The sequence below is a fragment of the Furipterus horrens genome, unplaced genomic scaffold (assembly GCF_987537825.1).
Source record: "Furipterus horrens unplaced genomic scaffold, mFurHor1.1.pri manual_scaffold_29, whole genome shotgun sequence".
Taxonomy (NCBI): domain Eukaryota; kingdom Metazoa; phylum Chordata; class Mammalia; order Chiroptera; family Furipteridae; genus Furipterus; species Furipterus horrens.
In genome coordinates, this window is record NW_028327199.1 from 480,597 (window position 1) to 504,644 (window position 24,048).

The 24,048-nt window shown below is 57.6% G+C and overlaps 1 protein-coding gene across 1 annotated transcript in view; it reads right to left on the bottom strand.

The window, feature by feature from the left end:
- LOC149990075 (contactin-3-like) overlaps positions 1-24,048 on the bottom strand; it is a 70,375-nt gene that overhangs the window by 32,681 nt on the left and 13,646 nt on the right. The window contains exons 4-8 of the mRNA XM_090265676.1: positions 21,048-21,223; positions 11,740-11,835; positions 4,783-4,986; positions 3,124-3,226; positions 2,484-2,668 (exon numbers count right to left, since the gene is read on the bottom strand). Coding sequence (XP_090121802.1) covers positions 2,484-2,668; positions 3,124-3,226; positions 4,783-4,986; positions 11,740-11,835; positions 21,048-21,223 — 764 coding nt within the window. The remainder of the gene's footprint in view (positions 1-2,483; positions 2,669-3,123; positions 3,227-4,782; positions 4,987-11,739; positions 11,836-21,047; positions 21,224-24,048) is intronic.

Genomic DNA, 24,048 nt, shown 5'->3' on the forward strand with positions numbered 1-24,048 from the left:
TGGGGGAAAACCCGCCTTTCCATTTCTATCTCATAAAATTGCTTTCTAGGAAAATGGAATTGAAATGAAAAGACATCTATGCAGCTTTTAGAGATATGGAACCTAAGTTTTACATTATTCCATTTTTTTAAGAAATAGATAAGGACTGGCCCACTCTGAAGGGTAGTTCAGTCCCACATCTCTTCTTCTGATGGAAACACAGTTTCTTCTTTCAGAAGCGACCGGCCCGGATGGGCGGGGACGGCTGGCAGACCTCACGCATGTGCCCGTGACGGACACGCGGTCTGGAGCGAGGCTCCCCGCTGTGTCCCCTCTCCCCTCTGTCCCCCAGCGAGAGGGTCGCCTGTCGGCCAAGCCAATCCCGGAGCTACAGCGGCCGTTCGCGGCGATGCACTTCGCCCATCAGATGAGACCCACGCGTCCGACGAGACCATTTGTCGCAGGAAGTAGCAGGGCCGACAGGCAGCTGACCTCACGCACTGTCGTGAATCCCCTCGTTAACTTCCGAGGCGCAGATGCTGCGCGACAGACTGAAGCCACCGCGACCTCTGTCCTCAGCCGCGGGTGTCGCGCTGCCGCGCGGTGCCCCAATCTCCCCTCCTGGTTCCAAACGAACCCCAGTTCTCGTGAGGCCGCCCTCCCTGCCCCACCCCACGTCACCCATAAAATCCAGGAAAACCTGACCCTGCTCCCTGCTCCAGTCAGAACCTCTTAGGCGGGCCAAGGCCGGGGCCCTCGGAAGTGACGGCGTGCGTGGCGGTCAGCCCGGGGCCGGCGGCGCTGGAGGAGGGAAGGGGACGAGGACCCACGAGCTGTGCCTGTCATGAAGCCACCACGCAGAGAACGGGAAAAGACAGATGAAAACCCCAACGAAAACCACAGACCGGCTGAGCCAGGGCTGAATGCCAGCTCAGCCTTGGACTCCTCGTCCTGTCTCGTTTATTGCTGGTTTGGGGTCACTGTCCACGCGGCTGACACCCTCCCGGTGACACAGGGGACAGGGGCTGTCCTGCGCTCCTGGAACGGCCGCTCTTCACCCTGCTCCGGCTGAGGCTGCTGGGAAGGAAGCGCTAACCTAAGGCGGGAGGAAAGTGACTTGCTTTGGGGGGGGCCCGAGAGCTGGAGCCACGTGGGGGGCCCCCGGCCCGGCTCCGCATTGCCCACCACCACGGAGGCCCGGCACCGGGGTTGCTGCTGCTGGGGCTGTGCCTTCCAACCCGAGCCTCCGAGTGGTCCCTGACGGTCCGGATGTCTCACGTGACACTCTAGTGCCCCTCGGATTGGACCCGAGGTGGGGCACACACCTGGTTTTCCTCACGGGGTCAAATGAACCGCATCGTTTTAACACGTGACTCTGCGAACTTTCTCCTCCCCGCGGGGTGCGTGCTGCTGCCCGGCTGGCACGGCGACCTGCTGCCATGGCCCGCGTCTAAGACAAATGGAACCTTCGCCGTCTCCCTTTACAAAGGGGTCCGTTCTCCCTAGTTTCATAACGTGCCTGATGACTGCACTGCAAATGTGTATTCTCTGGCTTCTGTGTCCACGATCTCACAGTACATTTTGTAAAATCATCCACTGATATTTTCTAAAATGTGCTTTCATCAAAACCTGGGATATTGTTAATAAAAGGTCGTTGCAAAAAAGTTCTGAATAGGAAGACAATCTAATTTTCCTACAAATGAACTCTAAATGGAGGTGACATTATCATCCTTCCCTTCCCCGAACTGAGCAGCCCAGCGAGTACATGTGATCACAACGCCCAGGCCGCTGAGTAAGCAGCCCCGTCGCGATTCGGGGACGGGCAGGGACAGCCGCAGAGCCGGGAACTGGCAGCTCCCTCCTGCTGAGCCCAGATCATGAACAACTCAACCCACACTTCCTGGAAGGGGTGAAACAGTGGTTCTCAGAAGAAAAAGTGAAATATTTCATTACCATGTGGATCGTTTTAAAATGCAAAGTAAGTGTGCCTCCAACAGCTGACCGCCATTCCTTTTCAACTCCTTTTAGGGTAGTTACCCTAACAAAACGCAGAATAGGGGACACTGGGCTCTGCTGTGTCTGGTCTAACTGCCACGGCAGCGGCGCACAGGGACAGCCCCCGGTGGGTGTGCAGGGACAACCATTGGCGGGCATGCGGGGACACCCACCGGCAAATACCCAGGGACACCCACTGATGGGTGCGTGGGGACACCCGCCGACAGGTGCATGGGGTCACCCCCCGGCAGGTGTGCAGGGACAACCATTGGCAGGCATGCGGGGACACCCACCGGCAAATACCCAGGGACACCCACTGATGGGTGCGTGGGGACACCCGCCGACAGGTGCATGGGGTCACCCCCCCGCAGGTGCGCAGGGTCACCCATTGGCGGGCATGCGGGGACACCCACTGGCAGATACCCAGGGACACCCACTGATGGATGTGTGGGGACACCCGCCGGCAGGTGCATGGGGTCACCGCCCAGCGGACGTGCGGGGACACCCACCGTAGTACGTGAGGCGCCCTCTGGCTATGTTTCTCCCCCGGGAGTTCTCAGCGACACACTCGTAGGAGCCTGCGTCCTCCTGCTGGAAGCTGGGGATCTCGAGGACCCCGCTGAACTTCTGCAGCCGGACTTTGCTGGGAAACGGTAGCCCGTCGCTTCTCCTCCACGTGATCTGGGGGATGGGGCTGCGAGGAAGAGGGTCACATTATTTGCTCTTGTAAAAAGTCTAGAGCGTTTTTGGCTCAACGAAGGAAAGCTTTGGTTTGGGTCGAGGAAAGGGCCCAGGTTTTCGTCAGCCACTCCCACGCAAGCCTGACACCAAGGCCGACCTCCTTCTGTTGACAGTTTAATAAGATAAACCCCGTGCTTTCTGGAGCTAATTCCTGATTCAGCATAAAAGATCCCAATACCCACTGTCCTGTCACAAGAAAAAGGAAGCTCACACAAATTTAGATTATGAAATTAGGCAGGCAGGAGCATTTTAAAATTTCAAACTAAATTATACACGTGCATGTCCCCTGCATTTTATTTTTCATTTGCTTCTTAAAAAAAATAAAAAATAGAGCCTGCCAGCACCTGGCTTGACCTTGCGGAGCTGCCTGCCTCCTCAGCAGGAAGAAGGGGGAAAGATAACACTTACTTTCCGAGGGCAAAACACTCCAGCTTTACGGTGGAGCCTTTGGCGGATGGAAGAGTTTCTGGAAACTGAACTTCTATTTTCGGCTCATATTCACCCATCACACCTGTAAAGCCACAAAGTCGACAGTTTCACCGTTCCCTTTGGGACGGTCCCCTTTTCCTCGCACACGCCTCTCTCTCACTGCCTTTTGAACGAGCTTCTCCTAATGATGTAAACGACCCACTTCCCACCATCAGACGCGTTGGGAAGCCGGGCGAACTCAGGCCAAATGCGCTACGTTAAAAACATCCTCAAATTCCAAGATTCACAAGTCACCGTTTACAGAGCAGTTCCGAGAAAATCGGCACATTTCTCACGTTACGTAAAACGGTGGCTCTGGCATTCTGTATCCCATTGGGACATGTGCAGTCCAACGGAAACACGCGATGCCTTGGACCCCCTCAAAGTGCCCTCGAGGGCAAGGATGGGGGCTTGGAGTTAACGCAAAGGCCCTGGCGGCGCACACACCAGCCTCAGACCTAGCAAACGGCTCCCTGTGGGCCACAAGCAGCGTGAAAACCGGGAAGGTCAAATGCAATCATCGCTGGCTGGGGAGCGGGCACAGGTGACCAGGTGCAGCCGACGCAGCTCTGTGTGAGCGGATGGTTCCTGGGCTTTCAGACCTGCTTCCTCCGTGGCTCACGGGCTCCTCAAAGCAGCCATGCGGGGCGAGGATGCACAGTTCCCCAGCTTTCCGGAGGGATTACTGACAAGTAAATACCGTCTACACTTAGGCTGTACGGTGTGATTATTCTTGTGTCCAACGTGATCACTTAATACATGTACATGTTGGGAAATGATGCTCTCAATCAAGGTAGCACATGTAGCCCCTCACACAGACACCATTCCTAATTAATTTTTTTAAACTTCATTTTTATTTTAGAGAAAGGGAAAGGGAGGGAGAAAGAGCAGGAAAGACTGATGTGAGAGAGGAACACCAATTGGTTGCCTCTCCAACGCCCCAATTGGGGATCGAACCCACAACCCCAACGCAGGCAGGTGCCCTGACGGGGAATCCAGCTGGTGGTGACCTTTCGGTGTGTGGGACGACACCCAACCCACTGAGCCACACTGACCGGGTCATTTTTAATTAATTTTTTAAACATGTTTTGTGGTGAGAACACTGAAGATTTGCTCCCTTAGCAAATTTGAAGTGCACAGTGCGTATTGTTAACTAGAATCCCCGCGCTGGTGATGAAGACACATTGTTCAAACAGCGCAGACTTTCGTTACAAGGTAAGTTCTGGGCGTCCCGTGCCCAGGTGGTTCCCTTGTTTTCTTAGAAAGCCAAGTTTCAGCCTTTAGCAAAGCACCTCTAGCCGCCAGGGTCGGGAAGGACGGCTCACTCCAGGCTCACGGGGCCCCGCGCCCTGTGTAACGGGCCAGCGTCTGGAAATGCTCCATCATTTGGGGGCCACGCGCCCTCGTTTTCATTCTGCATTGGCCCCTGCGTGGGGACTGGGTACCGGGACCTATGTTTGCAGGTTCAGTCCCTGCACTGGTGCTCGCTTCCGTCCCGGAACAAAGGGGGGGACAGCGCTTCGCGATGCGCTCCCGCGGCGCCCACCCGTCCCCGCGGCGCGCACGGACCCCGCGCCCGGACCCGCGCGCGGCCCCTACCGTCGGCTCGCAGCGTCAGCGGCGTCGGCGCGCCCAGCACGCGGCCCGCGGCCACCGCGCTGGTCACCACGCAGGTGTAGTTCCCCACGTCCGACGGCTCCACCTTGGCGATGTACAGGTGGCCCGTCTCCTGCGAGACGAACCTGCGGCGATCCTCTTCCACGAACGACGGGTACTCGTTGAAGATCCACGCGTAGGTCAGCTCTGCCGGGTGGAGGGGGGGGGGGCGGAGAGGAGGAAACGCCGCTGTCAGGGGGTGGCGCCCCCAGAACACTCGCGGCAACACGCGCGCCTTCGCTCCAAGGGGCCGCGAGCGCTTCTGCCGCGGGTCACGGAGAGGCCCGGTCACGGGGTCCTCTGTGCTGGAGGCAGCCTCGGGCGGGGACCCCGCTGTCCCCAACACTGCCGTGCCCCACGGCCGTGACCGCCCACCATGAGCGTCTCCGGACCCAGAGCGCCCGCCGTGCGCAGCGGCCTCGGGCCTCGGTTCTCAGGGGCTGCGCAGCCCGGCTCCCCGCTGCGCGCCGGGGAAGCCCCCGTCCCCGCCCCCATCCCCGCCCACGGGGGTCGCCCTGCGGCTCCAGAGCCCGCAATGCCTGGTTCCTCCGTCTCCCGCTTGTGCCTTAGAAACGCCCGCGGGGTCCTCGAAGCTGGTTCCAGCCTGAGGATCACCTGCTGCCCCGAGGGGCTCCCGCCCAGAGTGACTGCCGCTGCGCAGGGGGGGCGCCCGCCCAGCAACAGGTGACGTCACTGTTACCCTGCCTGCCCCGCCCCCAGCCAATTAGCAACACGAGTCACCCCAAAACACTCAACAGCTCTCCATCTACACGCATGGAGTTAATTAACAATAAGTTTATGCGACTATCTGGTCCCTAAAGTTAAGTCTGAGCGCTTCCTTGAACCTCAGGGTCCAAAGGACCGACCCTCTCGTGGGCCGCGCACGTGGCCCTCCTGTGGCCCCATTTTCTTCTACACGTGCATTAACCCCACTGCGTGGGTTCACTGATGCCTTTCGAAGGCAATTCGGAAAGGATGTCACCAAAGACACACTTCATGAACAGTAAGTTCCAAACTATATTCAAGGCCTAATTCCCACGGCTGTTTCGTACCAAGATTCAGAGCCTCGCGGTCGCCTGGGGAGACGCGGAGCCCGCCTTCCACACGCGACGCAGCGGTCACGAGGGGGCGCCCTTCTCTGCCCAGACCCGCCGCAGGGCGCGGGCTGCAGGCCGGGCGTCGGCGGTCCCTGGCACCGAGAGCGGCACGAAGCCACGCAGTTCCTGCGCTCCGGGTGAAGGGAAGCTCGCTGCGGGAAACCCCAGCCGGCTGCCACCCTGTGACGGCGGGAACGGGGCCACACCTAGGAGTGGGATTCACCAGCCGCTCGGGGTGCGAGCTGGTCCCAGCGCCTCCACTGCCTCCCACGGTTCCTGGGGATTTGATGACGAACCAGGCCCAGCAGATCAAGAATCCTCCCTCCAAGAAGAACCTGGACACATCCTGGCGCCGGCTCCCCGGCTCCCGGGGAAAGTAAGGGGCATGGCGTCCCCCTCCCCGCTTCCTCTGTCGGCTGTCTGTGCAGAACCCAGGTTTGAAAGAGCGCTCCCGGGAAGAGCAGCCAGGGAGGAAAGGCCTGGACTCTCGGCCATGCCGCTGAGAAGCTTCACGAGCCCCGGAGTGCGGGGCAGAGGATCATGTGACCAGCTCGGTGGGCTGGGGACGGGGGGCCTTCCTGGAGTGGGCCCCCCACTGGGGACGGCTGGGTGGCGAGTAAGTGTGGGCCAAGCCACAGGGTGTCCTCCTTATGGAGAGCATGTAAAATTAACACGGTGCCATCTGAAGCTCTGAGAAGGAACCGGAGGTCCCCTCCCTCGCCTTCCCCGCAGGTGGAGAGATGCTGTGTCCCGTTCAGGGCCCTGCGTTTGCACGATGCCCGTTTTGGCTGCACTGTGACAAATGCCACTCTGTGTCCCACAAGGGTCTCTGAGTACAACACAGGCTGATGGGAGGGTGAGGCCACACGGGAACCGAGTTCTCCTTTCTGCTTGCACTGCCGTCGGGCCCCGGGCAGGCGGCCGCAGGAAGGCCCTGCTCAGGGGACGCTGGGGACACACAGACACAGGCAGAGCCCCAGAACCTTGTGTCACATCGAGCGGGAGGCCAGGGAAGCAGCAGCAGGACAGCCCTGGCCGCAGGGTGTGGAGGCGGGAGTGTCGTCCTGTGCTCCCTATGGCTGCGGGTCCCATCCCAGTCGGGCTCACAGGAGGCAGCCCAGCGACATCCCTCCTCCCGTCACCTTTCTCTAAAAAACCAGCACACACGTCCTTAGGCGAGGACCGAAAGAGGAAATCGCAAGACTGGGCTGCAGCATGCACACTTCTGCCAAATAATGTCACGGAACGCATGACGGTTACGTGAGAAAAATGAGAAACACGTCCTTGAGTTTCGAGATTCACAGATTTCCATGAAGAACAAAGATCCCGGTACAGACACTGGGGGAGTCAGTCCCTGCTTCTGCGGAGTCTATGTGTTGACCCTGGGGACACGTCCCTCCTTCCTGGAACTGGGTCACCGTGGACGTCAGCACCCACACTGACCTCCTTCCAGCTGAAGTCAAATTTGGTCCCAAAAACCTGACCGAGTTCGTACTCAGCTATGATGAAATCTCGCACATCAGCCCCCACGACTTTGTTCTGTTTAGCTGACAGATTGATCCCGGCTCTGGGTTGTAAAAAACAGATTAAACGAAGTGGAGTTGTGAATGAGATGGGAAGAGCAAACGCTTAGTTGCTTCAGAAAAAGGACGTGAATTCGATTTGGAAAACTAGCTCCAGAGCGACGGAGGGCGGCCCCCAGACACTGCCGCTCCCGGAGCCCTGAACTGGCAGTTTAATTGGTCTAGTTTGGAATTATTTTACGTTCTCGGAGCCTCACACAAGTGGGTTTTTAAAGGCTATAACCACACCTTAAGGGTCTCTCCGCCTGCATCCCCTCAGACTGTTGGGTGAACGAGGCTTTAAACAATTAGCATGAACCCAAAGTCCTTGCAGAAGGGACCACCCACCCTCATGCAGGCAACAGGCTGAAGGACCTCAAGACACCTGCTGTCTGACCCACAGTGTGAAACCAGTTTGGAAATTTTGCCAACATGCTGTTTCCAGCTTTAGTGAAAAACCCAAAGATCTGCTTTCTCTGTAGCAATAACCATGGGACTTGAGCAGCCAGAGACCCTCTGGGTAATGCCCAAGTCTGATGGGTGGCTTTGGATAAAGGACCTATTGCTCTGGTGTAAGCTTCTTGATATGGAGTGCAAGCCGCACCTGTCCTTGGAGCCACACCTGTCCTCAGAGCCACACCTGTCCCCAACCTGTCCTCAGAGCCACACCTGTCCTCGGAGCCACACCTGTCCCCAACCTGTCCTCAGAGCCGCACCTGTCCTTGGGGACGCACCTGTCCTTGGAGCCACACCTATCCCCAACCTGTCCTCAGAGCCACACCTGTCCTCAGAGCCGCACCTGTCCTCAGAGCCACACCTGTCCCCAACCTGTCCTCAGAGCCGCACCTGTCCTCAGAGCCGCATCTGTCCTCGGAGCCGCACCTGTCCTCAGAGCCACACCTGTCCCCAACCTGTCCTCAGAGCCACACCTGTCCTCGGACCCGCATCTGTCCTCGGAGCCGCACCTGTCCTCAGAGCCACACCTGTCCTCGGAGCCGCACCTGTCCTCGGAGCCGCACCTGTCCTCGGAGCCGCACCTGTCCTCAGAGACACACCTGTCCTCAGAGCCGCATCTGTCCTCGGAGCCGCACCTGTCCTCAGAGACACACCTGTCCTCAGAGCCGCATCTGTCCTCGGAGCCGCACCTGTCCTCGGAGCCGCACCTGTCCTCAGAGCCGCATCTGTCCTCGGAGCCGCACCTGTCCTCAGAGACACACCTGTCCTCAGAGCCGCATCTGTCCTCGGAGCCGCACCTGTCCTCGGAGCCGCACCTGTCCTCAGAGACACACCTGTCCTCAGAGCCGCATCTGTCCTCGGAGCCGCACCTGTCCTCGGAGCCGCACCTGTCCTCAGAGCCACACCTGTCCCCAACCTGTCCTCAGAGCCACACCTGTCCTCGGAGCCACACCTGTCCCCAACCTGTCCTCAGAGCCGCACCTGTCCTTGGGGACGCACCTGTCCTTGGAGCCACACCTATCCCCAACCTGTCCTCAGAGCCACACCTGTCCTCAGAGCCGCACCTGTCCTCAGAGCCACACCTGTCCCCAACCTGTCCTCAGAGCCGCACCTGTCCTCAGAGCCGCATCTGTCCTCGGAGCCGCACCTGTCCTCAGAGCCACACCTGTCCCCAACCTGTCCTCAGAGCCACACCTGTCCTCGGACCCGCATCTGTCCTCGGAGCCGCACCTGTCCTCAGAGCCACACCTGTCCTCGGAGCCGCACCTGTCCTCGGAGCCGCACCTGTCCTCGGAGCCGCACCTGTCCTCAGAGACACACCTGTCCTCAGAGCCGCATCTGTCCTCGGAGCCGCACCTGTCCTCAGAGCTGTGAGCCAGCGCCCGGCGTCTGGCTGGTTAGGAAACAACTCCTGCTGTCATTACAGGTGACCTGTCCCCAGCAGACCCACCTTGCCATGTCCTGGGGGCTCCGCGCCCACATGGATGATGGGAATTCCTTGTTTCTATTTCCTGCACGTCTGCTCGGTGGTGCCAACGGGAGCAGGCGGGGCGGGGGGGGGGAGTATCAACAAATATCGACCCAAACACATTCCCGACAAGGTCCACAGCAATGCTCTTGATGTCCCTCTGCTCACTGCTGAGGCCACTGACATAGGGGCCGAGTTTACTGCAGTGAGACAGGCAGGAGTCACCTCCCGCACATCAGCGGGTATCTGATAATAAACCGATGGGTACATAAAATGGATGGATGGATGGAAAGAAGACAGAACGTGAGGGAAGCAGGGGAGACGGGAGGGAGGGAGCCTCGGCCAACAGTTCTAACGCGAAGTGTCCACATTCGAGCGCTTTGGAGGAAGCCAGGATTTCCATCCCGGTTCCCATGCAAAGTGGGCGCCCAGCCGTTAGGAGGATTCACTGCAGCAAATGTTCTCCTTAGAGATCAAAACAGGTGGCCGTCATGCATGTTCAGAGGACTCAGAACACAGCCGTCCGGAGGCCACGGTCTGTGGGCGGATACCTCCGGGTCCCGTAAACGCCAGCGGTCCCACCGGCGTGGGCACACACCCCAAAGCAGTTGTACAGGGGGGACGCGCCAGCTGCCCAGTGTACGGACAGGAGTCCCTTGCTGTTTGCCGGCCGTGCCTGAGCTAAGATGTCGCTGATCAGATTAGTTTTGGGGGGACTCCTGGGGTGAGTCGTCATCACATCCAGTGACACCACGTAACAGTCTCGTGGCCACGGGGAAAGATCTAGCACCTGGACCAGTCCTGCCAGAACATTCCTCCTCAGCGCCTTCTCTCCGGGTCCCCCCGGAGCCACCTGAGGTGACGTTTGTGGGTCACTCTTGGGGAAGGACGGGAAGAGATGTGGGCACAGAGGGAGTGGACCCCATGCCACCTGCTGCTGGTGGGACGGGCCTCGCCCCAGCTGCAGCTCGCAGGCAGGCTGGGGCCCCCCGTCTCCCATTCACACGCCTAAGGCCGTGCTGAGAAAGGGGCGGCGTGTCCCAGACCCGCGCGGAGAGCCCGCGGGGAAGGAGGCTGATGCGGTCTGCTCACAAAGCCCTGGGGGAGGCAGAGCGCATGGGCCACCTTCCGGCAAAATCGGCTCTGCTAACACAGATGCGCGGTGCTTTGCTGAGCCTTAGACTCCCTGACCCTGTCTGATGCCCTCCTGTCTAACTAACGTCTAATTAACGTCTAATTAGCGCGTATCAGGAAGGCCCCCGGCAACCTGTTTACAGAAGGGCGACTTTTCTGTGCGTTTGCATTTCTAACGGTAACCACGGCGCCTTGCTTTGCATGCTCCTGGGAACTGGATTAATAACTAAGCCACAGGTCATCCACGCCCGGTCCCCTCTGTCCTGCCGCTTCCTCGTTTCCAGCCGATGTCCCTGAGACGCGAACCCCCAGCCTGGACACTGCGGAGACAGGCCAGCATCAGAGCTGGGAGAAAATGCCCCAGAGTGAGCGAGAGGCGGGACTCCTCTCACGCGACAGCCACCGTGTGGCTTAGGAGCGACAGGGATCCTAGGAAAACTCCCAGGTGCCACCAACCACGAGCCGTTCTCCTTCTCTGGCCTCAGACACGTGGCGGCCGCTCTCTGCACAGCAGCCCTGGTGCTGCCAGCGTCGCGGCAGGTCGGCCGGCTGTGTGACCCCCGCGGTTACCGCCCGGCGGGGCCTCGTGCAGGCTCTTCCCATGAGTGCCTCCCCCGTCAACGCGGGAAGGACAGTCCCAATTTTTATTCCAAATAAACAGAAGGAAGTTAAAAATGTACTTCACCAAGAGGAGAGACTTTAACAGTTTTATAGGGGCCGTTCCAGAGCGAGGATTTGTAGCAGTATTTCAGTTTATACCAACGCAGCACAAAATCTGCAATTCCAACACCCCAATAAAAATGCTGTGAATACACACACACACCATTTTCATAAATATTCCACAAAAACCGAGAGAGAGAGAGAGAGAGAGGGAGGGAGAGAGAGAACGCACGCAGAAAGGCCACAGGCACGTCCCTGTCTACAACTCCGTAACCAGCCACGGCACGCAGCGGTGAAGCTCTGCCCGGCGCCGTTCGCTGACTCCCGTGGGCCTGAGCTCGCCCACCGCTGAGACCCTCCCTCCCACGGGAGCCGGCAGGCTGTGTCCACAAGCGTCTCTGGGGGGAGCCCGTCGGCAGAGCTGCGCAGGCCGTTACAGACCTGGTCCCAGCGCCCACGCCCTGCGAGGGGCCGACCCCGCAGCGCAGTCAGCAAAGTGGAGAGCAGCCGCCGCACGCCTTACCTCCGGAGTGGGGCGGGGGGCCGCAGAGCAGGACAACGCCCTGGCCTTCACGCACGGACACGGTGCTTCTCATCGTGGTTTTAAAGTTTTCAAGATCTGATGGGAAAACAGAACAACACGGAAGGTCAGAAAGAACAGGCAGTTGCCCTGGGTGCAGAGAGACGCTCCTTTCTTGTGCGGGACGGCATTGAAAATCCCTTCCGAGGAACCTCGGGAGAACGCTTGTTTTGAGGAGGAAAATGAGATGTTGATTCCTCTGCGAAGGCTCCCAGGGACCCTGCAGCCCAGCCCGTGTCTCGGGGACACGGTGTCAGACACGGCACAGCCCCCCGCCGGGCCATGCACGCGTGGGGACTGAACACCGGACAGGAGGGGAAATGAAAGACCTTCGGCCCAACCCAGACGTAAACCGGGGCCCACATTTCACACAGGGCCTCCCCACATCCTGAAGACGTTTGGCTTCTCCGTGCCACGGAAGCCAACTATTCCTAACGTTTCTGCTACGATATTTAATCCTGAGCAGCACGAAGAGGCTTTATTTCACCTGTGACTAGGGCAGCTCTTCCTAAAAAGAGCTGAAAATATCCCAGTGCCGCCAGTCCCACGCTGTGGGGGTTCTGTGCACGGGGGTCGGGGGTCCCTGGGTTCGCTGGCAGGAACCAAGTGGGGACACTGAGTAAAACAGGTCCCACCCACACGCTCCGCCCTCCTTGCAGTTCTGACAAAAGGCGCTGTTTATGCTTTAATTGCCCAAAGAATGTCTTCAAGTGGTTAATGAGGCCTACCAGGCAAACACGGTTTTGATCGCCAGAGGTGATTTTTAAAGCATTTAATTTCCCCCAATAACAACCCAGGACAGCAAATCCGATTACACGCTCCAGCCTACGCTGCGGCGGAGCAAAGTCTCACGGTTTTACTCGGAACAAAGCTGAAGCCGGCGGGGAAAATGGAAGAGAAAAATCTACTTGTTCTCGAAAGTCTGAGTTTCTTTAAAAAAGGGACTTAGATCTTAGACTCAGATCTGCGTTGTGAACGAGCGCGGGGCAGCCACACTGTTGATCCGTAAGAAAAGACACCCCCGTTTCGTGGCTGCGGGGCGCCCACAGACACCCCCTCCGTGGCGCCGGGCGAAGGAGGCAGTGCATGCGCCTTAGGGTACAACTTGGGAAACTTCAGCTCTGCCTTGAAGAATCTGAGAGGCAAAGCGATGATCTTCGCATCGATCAAACTGCACACGGCAGACACGCACGGACGGCCTCAGCGCCTGCAGCCGGGACCCCGGGCGACCTGGGAGTGTTGCGTCAGCTTATTGTCACCGAAACGGCTTCCCACCGCCGGTTCCCAGCATGAGGGAGGCAGTTCTGTGACACCCAGACACACGTGACTATAAAAGGAGAAGGATAGTGCTCACGGGTGTGTTTACCGGCGGGGACCCTACACAACGGATACAACATTTTTGCACCTGAAACGGGTGCCTAAACGGCCGCATTATCAGAACATCAAGGCTCCCGAAGTGAGAAGAGCCGCGCGGCCCGGCCGGCGTGTGCAGGGACCGGCCGGGAGGACAGCGCCCCGCACGGGCCGGCGGGAACGTCATCAGCGGCCACTTCCCGACAGCCGGGCACGGGGGCTCCCTGCGGCTGCCTCTGCCCCAGCTCTTATCCCCGCGGAAGGGGGTCACCCCGAGTGTAGCTAGAACAGGCACAAGGGTAAGAGCTCTGAAACAAGAATTGCGTCTCCTCCCCCTGAAATAAGGATCTCTCCTGCCCGGGCACAGACGTGACCGCTGCGCGGTGCTGTCGCCACAGCACGTGAGGACGGAGCCTCCCCTGCGGGGCCCGGCGTGGCCAGTCCGGGGACCGTGTGTGTCCCGGAGCAGTGTCGACAGGCCCAGCAAGGCGCCGGACCACCAGCGAGGTCTTCCCGCGGCGCAGCACCTCCTGAGTCCTCAGTTTACCTCGCCCAGGCCACCGCCGCCTCATCACCTGGGACTCTCGGCACAGAAGCGAGCGTCTGGTATCGCTTGAAACTGGCGAGTTAGAACGAGACCTGCGTTTCTGACAAGCTCACCAGCCGGAGCTGAGGCACGCCCGGCGATTTTGTGGTTCCCCGTTAAGGCACGGGGTGTTCGCCCCAGATTACGTATCTTAGAACCACCCCAGACTTTCTGGAACACACGGCGGCCCAATGTCATCGGCAGCCCAGGTGGAGGGGGGCCGTGACTCACTGGCCGTGGCTGCTGGGATCCCACAGAGCTCGGCCCGTCGCCAGCGATGAAGGGCGCTCTGGCCACGGGCACACAGGAGAGGGAGGGACATCTGCCCTCACCGTGCCAAGTGCTCAGGGAAGAAACACGTGTCCCCAAGAGGCTTCGAAGGAGCAGAGCCGCCCAGTGGAGTAGAGGGTGGAGGGTGCGTGTGGGGGTGGGCAGGGTGCTCCTTCCATGCAGACAGAGCAACAAAGGAAAAGAATACGTTCAAGGCAACGAGATTTCCCCACTTTCGGGGGGACACTGGGGACCAGAGGAATAAAAGCAGCGCGAGTACATAATACACTTTAGGTCACCGGGACCTGTCCTCGAGGGCATACGTGTAACCGCATTCAGGCTGAGGTCGCACACGGCCCCGCCTGAGCGAGGTTTCAGTTAGAACAAGCTCCGCTGATTCAGGAGTCAAACTGAATAACAAGCAGTGACCGAATCTGTCTTTTTCTTTCCTCAACGATTCTCACAAGCTCTGGAATGACTCTGGACCCTACCCTTAGCCAGATTTTTTTAAGGGTAAAGAACATCTACATAAACGGTAACATGACCCGCCACAGCTGCACAAACACACCGGCACCCTAACCCTAAGCCCCCAGGCTGGGTTGTGTTTGGCGCCCATCCACGCCCCCCAACGGCGCTGACTCTGCGTCCACGGACACGGGGACCTCGGCTTCGCCCGCACGGAAAACGCCAGCCCGAAGGCACACACTGTGCCACCTGGTCTGTAAGTGCGACGGTCTCCGCGCGGCTGGTCCGCTGATGTCACGATGAGCCTCATCGTCACCTCGACAGGGGAGAGGCTTTTCCAGCAAAACAGGTTCGCGGAGAGACGGGTCTGAGCTGAGGTGGCGGACGCGGGGAGCAGAGGAGCCGGGTTCAGGAAGCCCTGGGAGAGGAAGTCAGGTGACGGTCCTGTGTGCAGGTGCTGACTGAATGGCCAGGGGTCCCCCCAACCGTTCCCACGGGGTCTCCTCCCACATGAGTCTGACCCATGTGGTCTGAACGTTCTGGGGAGGCTTCTGCCTGCTGCCCCATCAGTCCTCTCGGGGCCGCGTTCACCAGGCCCCCGGCGCGCACAGAGGGCACACGGAGCCGCCAGGGAGGGTGCTGGAGGGCCAGTGACAATGGGGCGGCACACACGCGTGGGCCTGGAGGTCGGGGCAGGGGCTTGCAGAGCCCGCAGAGGCAGCTGTGTGGGGGGACGGCACCGCGGAGCCGCGGCCTCCTGGGGGATGACCCACAGTGACCCGCGGGGACGCAGCGGGTGGCTCCTTTCGGGGCCGGTCCCCGCGGTTAGAAGGAACACCTCCCTCCCTCCTCTGATCCTTCTCAAGGGTCTCCGTTTTTATCTGTGCTCGTCCTATTTCACACCAATTCCCGTCTGTGAGCCAAGTCAGGTCTTCTGAGCAGCCTTGAGTGCGGACCATCAACATCTACCCACGACACAATGGAATTAACGGTGTCTCTGCGGTTCCTCCCGGGCCTGCTCGGGGGGCCTCCATGGCCACGGCCCCCCCGCAGAGCCAGAGACAAGGACCGAAAACCACATTAATTACGTTCAGATGAGGTTCTGAGTCTTAAGTAAATCACACCATTGCAGTAAAGACTTTAGATCTGAATTATTTATGGACTTCTTCAGAGCCCTAATCTCCTTAATCATCCTGGCTCAATTAAGAAGAAAACCAGCCATCACTTTTAATAAAAGAATAGAAACCACTTGGTGTGTGAGGATCAGCACGGAGCAAGCCTCAGTGAGGACCCCATCCCTGCCCGAGGATCCTGAGGGTGCGGGAGGGTCGGGGTGGGGGGTGACGCAGGCCACACACACTAAATGTCTGCCCACGGGGTGGCCTGCCCGATGGGCAGGAAACACCCCCACATCCTTTGTCCTTCGCTTAAGTGTAACTCTCGGTTCACTGAAGTCATGTCAAGTCTGACGTCGACCAAAGAGCTTCTGGGCATCACCTGTCTTCCTTCGGACATTCAGGAGCCCCGCTGACCCCTGCCTGAACCGGGAGCCCCAACACTGCCCAGGACCCTCTCTTCGGGGCAACCGTCTTGGAACACGGTCACCAAGCAGCAGTGTTTGACAACTCTGGCCTCATAAGGCAGTCTCCTCTAAAGAGCATGTGCAAGTCCACTTCTTATTTTTATAATAATGTGATACAACCACATGTCGTCACGTAAGGATTTCGTAGCCGAGGCCCCCGCGTCAGCTCTGAGAGGCGCGTGGCTGCAGCGTGAACGGAGCGGGCCTCCAGGAACGGATGCCCCTGCCCTCACGACTTTGTGACGGCTCTGTCGCTGTTTGAAATACGTTTTAAACGGGCAGTTTTTGATACTCAGTTTAAAAAAGTTCTTAAATGTCCCAGTTACCAGACCTCAGAGGAAGTCCTGAGAAAGCCCTTGGAAAGCCACGTGACAGAAGTCTCCCCATCGCGGAGGAAGACCCGTGTCCCAGTGTTGTCCCCGAAGCAATGTTCACGCAGGGAGAGGCCAGCACCAAGCCTGGGAGCTGTTTACAGAAGCTGCTGCGAAGAACGCGGCCCACCTGCGGCCCCAGGCGTCGAACCACCGAGGTCGCGTTAAACGGTGGCCCCGGGGACCACCCCACAGGTCGGACGCGCCAGGGCTGAGCTGGGGCCCAGGGATGTGCGTTTGCAGGAAGTTTCCAGGCGGCGCCGATGCCCGTGGTCTGAGGAACAGCCTCTGAGTCCTCTGGTCTGTGCTGTGGACACGTCTCAGCCGCGGGAAAGCAAGAGCCACGTGTCCCGGTACGAAATAAACTGCCACACGTGCCGAGAGGGAGCCCCCGGGCACCGGGCAGGAAGCCCCGACCCCCTGCAGGGGTGCCGAGTGCCGGCTGCCTGGGCACCCAGGACTGGGCGGGGAGGAGACCCCCTGCACGGCGCGGAGAGCGTGTTCCGAATGAGGCTCCCGCCGCAGGAGGAAGAGCGGCCTGAGACCACGCGGTTTCAATGACGTGATTTACAAGCCCACGTTGTCTCCCTGCCAGGAGCGTCGCTTCGAAGGCCCTGCCGTGGCCAAATCCAGGGTCCTGGCTGCTGGCAGTGAGCGGGACAGACAGGAAAATGGTGTATTTCTTTTATTTTTTAAAAAGATTTTAGTTATTTATTTTTAGAGAGAGGGGAGGGGAGGGAGAGAGAGGGGGAGAGAAACATTGATGTGTGGTTGCCTCTCACACTCCCAACTGGGGACCTGGCCCTCACCCCAGGCCTGTGCCCCAACCAGGAATCGAACCGGCGACCCTCTGGTTCCCAGGCCGGGCCGGGGCTCGGTCAGCTGAGCCACCGCAGCCAGGGCTGCATATCTTCCAGGGCAGAAAAGGTCTGTGCCGACATGTGCCTCACGTCAGCGCAGGGACAGCGGGACACGCGGCGAGAGGACCCGCTTTTGGTGACGTACGCGCCCTCCATGACCGGGGCCCGTGTGCGGGGACAGCACATGACAGCCACAGTTCTGGGGGCGGGAAGGAAACTGCATAAGACAGGTGGGTGGTCCCGCATTTTTTCAACAAGGAAGCCAGTGACTGGCAGGAAGCTCCATTGCAGCAAACCGGCATCTCCATTAAAACACACACGTTCTCCACTTCCCTGGTTATGGCTGAAGCTACAGTTTTTCTGGCAGATGAACACGGCGTCCATGGCATCCAGCTGAGGCTTTAAAAGGCTCCTTTTATGTTGAAAGAACAAATTTCTAGGAGGATGCTTGCAGGGAAATGCAATCTACTTCCACCAACTATAAATAATTCTGAAGACCAAGAAATGCAAATCTTGTAAAATTTCTGCCACAGAGATGCTGAGAACATACACGTGAGTTTCCTTCTCCCTTCTGTGTGCTCCGTCCCTTGATCTGTGTGTCTGTCCACCCACCAATCAACACACCACCGGCTTCCTGAGCACAGCCGCTGTCGCCCCTGACACCAGCGAGGGGGTCCCTCTGCTCCGTCCTCCTCTGCCAAGGCTGCCTCCATGAGGTCAGCGCCGGTGCCCTTCCATGTAAACGTTAAGGTCAGTTTTCTTTAGTTATTTATTTATGTTACATTTTTCACGAAAAAGTAAAGGCACCACACAACATCACGTGAGTTTCGGGCAGACAGCGTAGTTATTCAACCTTTCTGTTCCTTACAAAGCGGTCACCGTGGTAAACCCAGGGCCCGTCGGACACCACACAGAGTTACCAGACTGCTGACTGTCCCCCCTAATCTGAGCATCACCTGAAAACCACACACACACACACACACACACACACACACACACACACGATGCGATGAACCTCGCCAGGGTTTTGCATTAAAGCCGCCTGCCCATGCGGGAGGAACGGGCCCCTCTACTGTACTGAGTCTCCCAACTTAGGGACATTCCGTGCCTTCCAGGTCTTTAGGTCTTCTTCCACGACATCCGTCGGCATTATAACCTTTTCAGCACAAAGACGACACCGCTTTGATTTTCTTTGGAGCGACTTTAATTGTTAGTGTATTTGTGATATTAGTTTTGAGCTGTTCATTCGCTGGCATGTAAGGACGTGATTGTTCGGGTGCTGGACTCGTGTGCTCTGCCTGATCGCGCTGCACGCAGCCAGTTCCCGGGGATCTTCGTAGCCTCCTTGGGAGCTTATACACTGTTTTATTTCTTACTTTCCAATATGTACACTTCCTCTCTCTTTTCCTGTCTTATTGCAGTGGTTCTGGTTTCCAGTCCTATGTTAAATAACAAGAGAACCGAGAACACACCTCCTCGTCTTACCTCTGACCTCGGGGGGGAAGCCCTCGGTCTCACCGGTAAAATAGGAGGTTGGCTGTGGCTGGAGCTGCGGTTCCCCCGGCGGAAGTAATTGCTGCGGGTTTCTAACTTGGTGAGAGACCTCAGGTGCAGGAGTTGGAACTGCTAAATAAATGCTTTTTCTGCGTCGGCCGACGTGATCGTACCTGCGCCTGGTGGGTGTGGTGTGTTGACAGCGGCTGATTTTGGTCCCTCCCCCACGCGAGGACACGGGAAGGGCAGCTCCCAAGAGGCCCTGCATCCGGCCCTGCTGGGTCGGACCCTGACGCCCGGCCCCCAGAGCTGTGAGGAGGGAGTTTCTGTTGCTAGAAGCTGTCCAGTTGGTGGCGTCTGCAACGGCAGCCCCGACGCACGCTTGGTCCACCAGGCTTCTTGTTTCACTGAGTTTCCCTCCCTCCTGTTCCTCCTTTTTTTTTAAGCCATTAACTAGTTGAAGAAACTCGGTCACTTGTGCTGTTGGAATGACTCCGAGGTGGTTTGGGTTCATCGTGTCTCCGTGGTTCCTTTTCACATGAACTTCTAGCCCCGAAATTGGTGGTTTGACCCAGAGGCTTCATGAGAACCGTCATCATTGACTCATCTATTCTGGTTAAACCACGATTCGCGGGTGGCGCCCATATACGTCCCGTGGCGTCAAATCAAGAGGCCCATGATTCTGGACGTCCCTGGTGGGTGATGCTGACACGGACCCGTGGGCTCAGGGACGTGCGCGCTGTCTCCCAGCCTCGAGGCGCCACTCTCCAGTCACCCGGAATCTCCAGTAAAACGGCAGTTTCGCTTTTCACTCTCTTTGCAGCTAATCTGCAGCATGTTTTTGGAATCTTAAGTGATCAGATAATCACTGCGATGGCTTCACGAAAGGAAAAAAAAAGCCTGAGACAGGGCACAGTGGTGAGCAGGAAGGGGTATTTCAGTGTGGAGTGATTTCATAAGGGGTTGATTCTTTAATAAATATTTTCTGGTCAAAATCATTTTCTTTATTTTTGCCACTCAATTCTACTTCAAAACGACAAGGACTCAGATAATGACTTCTTCTAACGCAGAATAAACTGGGGGTTGGGGGGACTGTGTTACATGTAAACCCGCAGATCTTTCCCGAGTTCACACGAACATTAAAATGCCCCAGAGAGCCCTCTCGTGTGGTTACAGTCGAAAAGAGAGGTGAGAACTGTCCCCTACGATGGATGAAGCTGGAACCCGCCGACGGCTGCCGAGACAGAAACACGCAGGCGCGCTGTGGAAGCACGTGCGTGCCCGCCCGAGGCTAACCGCGCACGCCCCGTCTCAGGCGTGAGCCCAGGGGGGCTGACGGGGCACACCTGCGCAGACACACGCAGACACGCACACACACGCTTCCGGCAGCAGACGTCGCCTCAGCCCCAGGGGAACACAACCCGACGGCTGTCAGCAAACGAACAGAGCGCTCTGGCCCAGTCACGGCCTGGAATATTACTTAGCGATAAAAGCGAAGGAGGTACAGCTGTGCGTCAGTGTGAGTGAGGCTCCGAGGCAGATGCTGAGCGCATCTCAAAGACATCAAGTCCCTGAGTCGTCAACCCAAGGACCCGCCACACTGCTTACCCCACGTTTGCCGCATCAGGCGTGGCAGGTTCCCGCGTGGAGAACAGCCCAGGAGCAGAGGTGGGGAGGACCAGGGTCATGGGGGGACGGCTCTCGGGGTACAGTTTCTGTCGGGGATGATGAAAACGTTCTACCACCGTCGGGACGATGAACTCCCCCACGGAACACACGCACAGAGGAAGCTGTACGTGTGTGTATTCACAAGTCCATGGATACACTGCAGATCACTCAGTTCTGCAGTTTGTGGGGAATTACCTGGCATGTGACTGTATCTCAATCAAGCCATCATAAAAAATACCCTGTGCACCGGCTCACTGTGTCCCCGCTGTAGGCGGAGCCACGCCGGCACCCTGAGGCCTTCGTAAGAATCAGGAAAAGCCGTCTTCTCCACGCCAGACTGTGAGCAAGCCGCCCCTGTCTCCTGCTGACCCAGCCAGACCTGGGCTTGGCCATCAGGCAGGGCGTGACCCACGCAGACACTCGGGGTGGTGCGGGCTGCCAGGCCACTTCACCGCTGCCCAATCGGGCGGAGGAGGCCCTTTCCAGGCGAACGGCAGAGGGACAGCGTCCGGCCAGCGCACTGAGCGGCACACGGGACCTTCGCCGCGGGGCTGCGCCCCTCCGCCCACCTCCCCACCTCCCACGCGTGAACCAGGACTTACAGGCAAACTGGAGTCTGGCTTCTCTGCTGACGACGGTGCCCAGCGAGTTTGTCGCAAAGCACTGGTAGCTCCCCGCGTCCCGGTCCCGGCGGGGGCTGACGAGCACCAGGCTCCCTCCGCTCAGCTTGTACTGGGACTCCTCGCCGGGGTCGATGTCACTCCCGTTCCGCTGCCACCTGGGGAGAGGTCAAGGAGTGGCCACTGAGGTGCATTTCTTCACACGGCACACAGAGCCCACCGCACCCGGCGCCTCGCCTACACCCCGAGGGCCCTGGACGCAGCACCCCCCCCCCGCCCCGTTCACAGCAGAAGTCCCCTGCGCCCACCTCAGTGACCAGCAGCCACCGCTGGACCCGGAGCGGAAGCCCCAGTCGCATCGCAGCCAGAAGTCACGACTCCTCGGGGCCCCCGCGGACGGGAATGGCGGGGAGGAGCAGACTCGGCCTGGCCCCGGAGAGGAGCAGCAGGTTGGGGTCATCGCCTCCCTCCCGCAGGCGGGTCTCGCGCCCGCCAGGAACGGAGGCAGCCCACTCCCGTGATTTATCCAGACCGACAGGCGTTTTAACCAATTAATTGGGCAAGTGCTCAGCCGTCCGTTTTCATTTGTCTGGGTAAACTCCCGCCCCAGGCCGCTCCGCTCTTCCAAGCCAGGGGGGTGCTGTTTGCGCAACAGGACGCGGAGCCAAGACCCGAAATGCCACCCGGGGTCCCGGAAGCAGACGAGGCTCAGATCCCAGAGACGTACACGTCACCGTGAAGCCGAAGAATAAAAGGAAAAGAAAGAAGCTGGTGTCCAACGAGCGCTTTCTAACAGGAGCCCCCGGAGTTTGAAGCAGAAAGCACACTTCCCGCGCAGAGGCTGGTTTCCCTGTTAAAACCCAGACACACCCCACGGTCCCCAGACACACCCACTCTGCACCCTGAGGCACCCACCTCCTGTCCTGCTGATTCTGTTACTGAATTCAGAAGACTTAATTCTAATAATAAAATCACAGCTACCCGCTTCGTCACGTTTAGCACAGTAGGACAGCCACCTTGATGGCACTTGATGGCAATCTTGAGAAAATGGGGACATGAGGCCCTTGTCCTGGGTGAGGCGCTCAGGACCGCCGCCAGGTGAGCTGGCAACGGTCCCACACGGGTCAATGGGCCAGAACAGCTGTGACGCCCATGTTAATGCCCATCAGAGGTGTCTCATTAACACGAGCTATTTAACCTGGATATGTTACATACTGTGAAGACATAAGGAAACCTGGAACGTTATCCCAAGTGAACGGGGAGAAGTTAAGTGAAATCTTATACGGCTGTGAAACGTGTGAACTTGTAGAGACGTGGAAAAGTCTCAACTAGTGTGGTTAATAAAAATGCAAATTGAAACATACAGTTCAATACCATTTTCATAATCAAGTCTTAAAAACACATGAAGTCATATTAGGACAATTCTACATATATTTTTTAAAAATTCTGTTTATTTATTTTTAGAGAGAGGGGAAGGGAGGGAGAAAGGGAGGGAGAGAAACATCAATGCGTAGTTGCCAACTGGGGACCTGACCTGCAACCCAGGCATGTGCCCTGACTGGGAATCGAACCAGCGACCCTTTGGTTCGCAGGCTGGCGCTCAATCCACTGAGCCACACCAGCCAGGGCTATTTTTTAATATATGAAAATGAATACCTCACTTTAAGGTCCTGAAAGCTCTCGTGGAGAGAAAGTAGATTGTTTAGGGGCCAATGTCGGGAAATTTAGCTCTTTTGGTTGCAAGAAGGTTCATCATGACACGTGATGGCATGGCTTTGTCCTAGTCTATGTCAGAAACTGTGCGCAATGCAATTTCAGTGGAGAAAACAGGAAATGAATACATTCATAAGTTTAGTCTCTAGTGCTCCACAAGTATTTTATCATTTGTTCCTTTTTAAAGTCAAGAATGTCTGGATTTGTCTTTCTTTTTTCATATGTAAGTCTCCCAGAGCTAAACCAACATTTCTCCTAAGAAACCAAATTAAAATTAAGAGAAAAAACTGGACGCCCCAACTCTTTTCTTCTGAATTTAAAAAGAAAGTTACAAAAAAAAGAACAGGAAGAGCTGGAACCCGGTCCTGTTTGTGGCGGAACCTGCTCCTGGTCTCTTGTTGGTGCGCTTGCTTGGCTGTGTGTACAGGGACTTCCTCACGGTCCCCCCCAGGGCAAGGCCACACTTGCAGGGACATTCTGGGTCGCTTCCTTCTAGTTTGACTTGAATTCTGCCCTTAAGAGTTTTGATGTCAAACCATACTAAGCATGTGTTAAACCTCTCATCTTATTCTTCCCCGAATCCTAGAACTACAGAAACTCTGAAAAGGAAATGAAACACAGTACAGTTGTCCATCCGCATCTGTCCAAACACTCTGTCTGCTTGAGAGGCAGTGTGCTCTGAAGAGCAGCTTCACCATGATCATCATCATCACCATCACCACCACCACCACCACCATCATCACCACCATCATCACCATCATCACCATCATCACCATCATCGCAATCATCATCATCACCATCACCACCACCACCACCACCACCACCATCACCATCATCACTGCCATCATCATCACCATCATCACCATCACCACCATCATCACCACCACCACCACCACCACCATCACCATCATCACTGCCATCATCATCACCATCACCACCATCATCACCACCACCACCACCATCACCACCATCACCACCATCACTCCCACCATCACCACCACCATCACCATCATCACCATCATCACCATCACCACCATCACCACCACCATCATCACCACCATCACCACCATCACCATCACCATCATCACTGCCATCATCATCACCATCACCACCACCACCACCACCACCATCACCACCATCACCACCATCATCACCATCATCGCAATCATCACCATCACCATCATCATCACCATCATCACCATCACCACCATCATCACCATCACCACCATCATCACCACCACCACCACCATCACCATCATCACTGCCATCA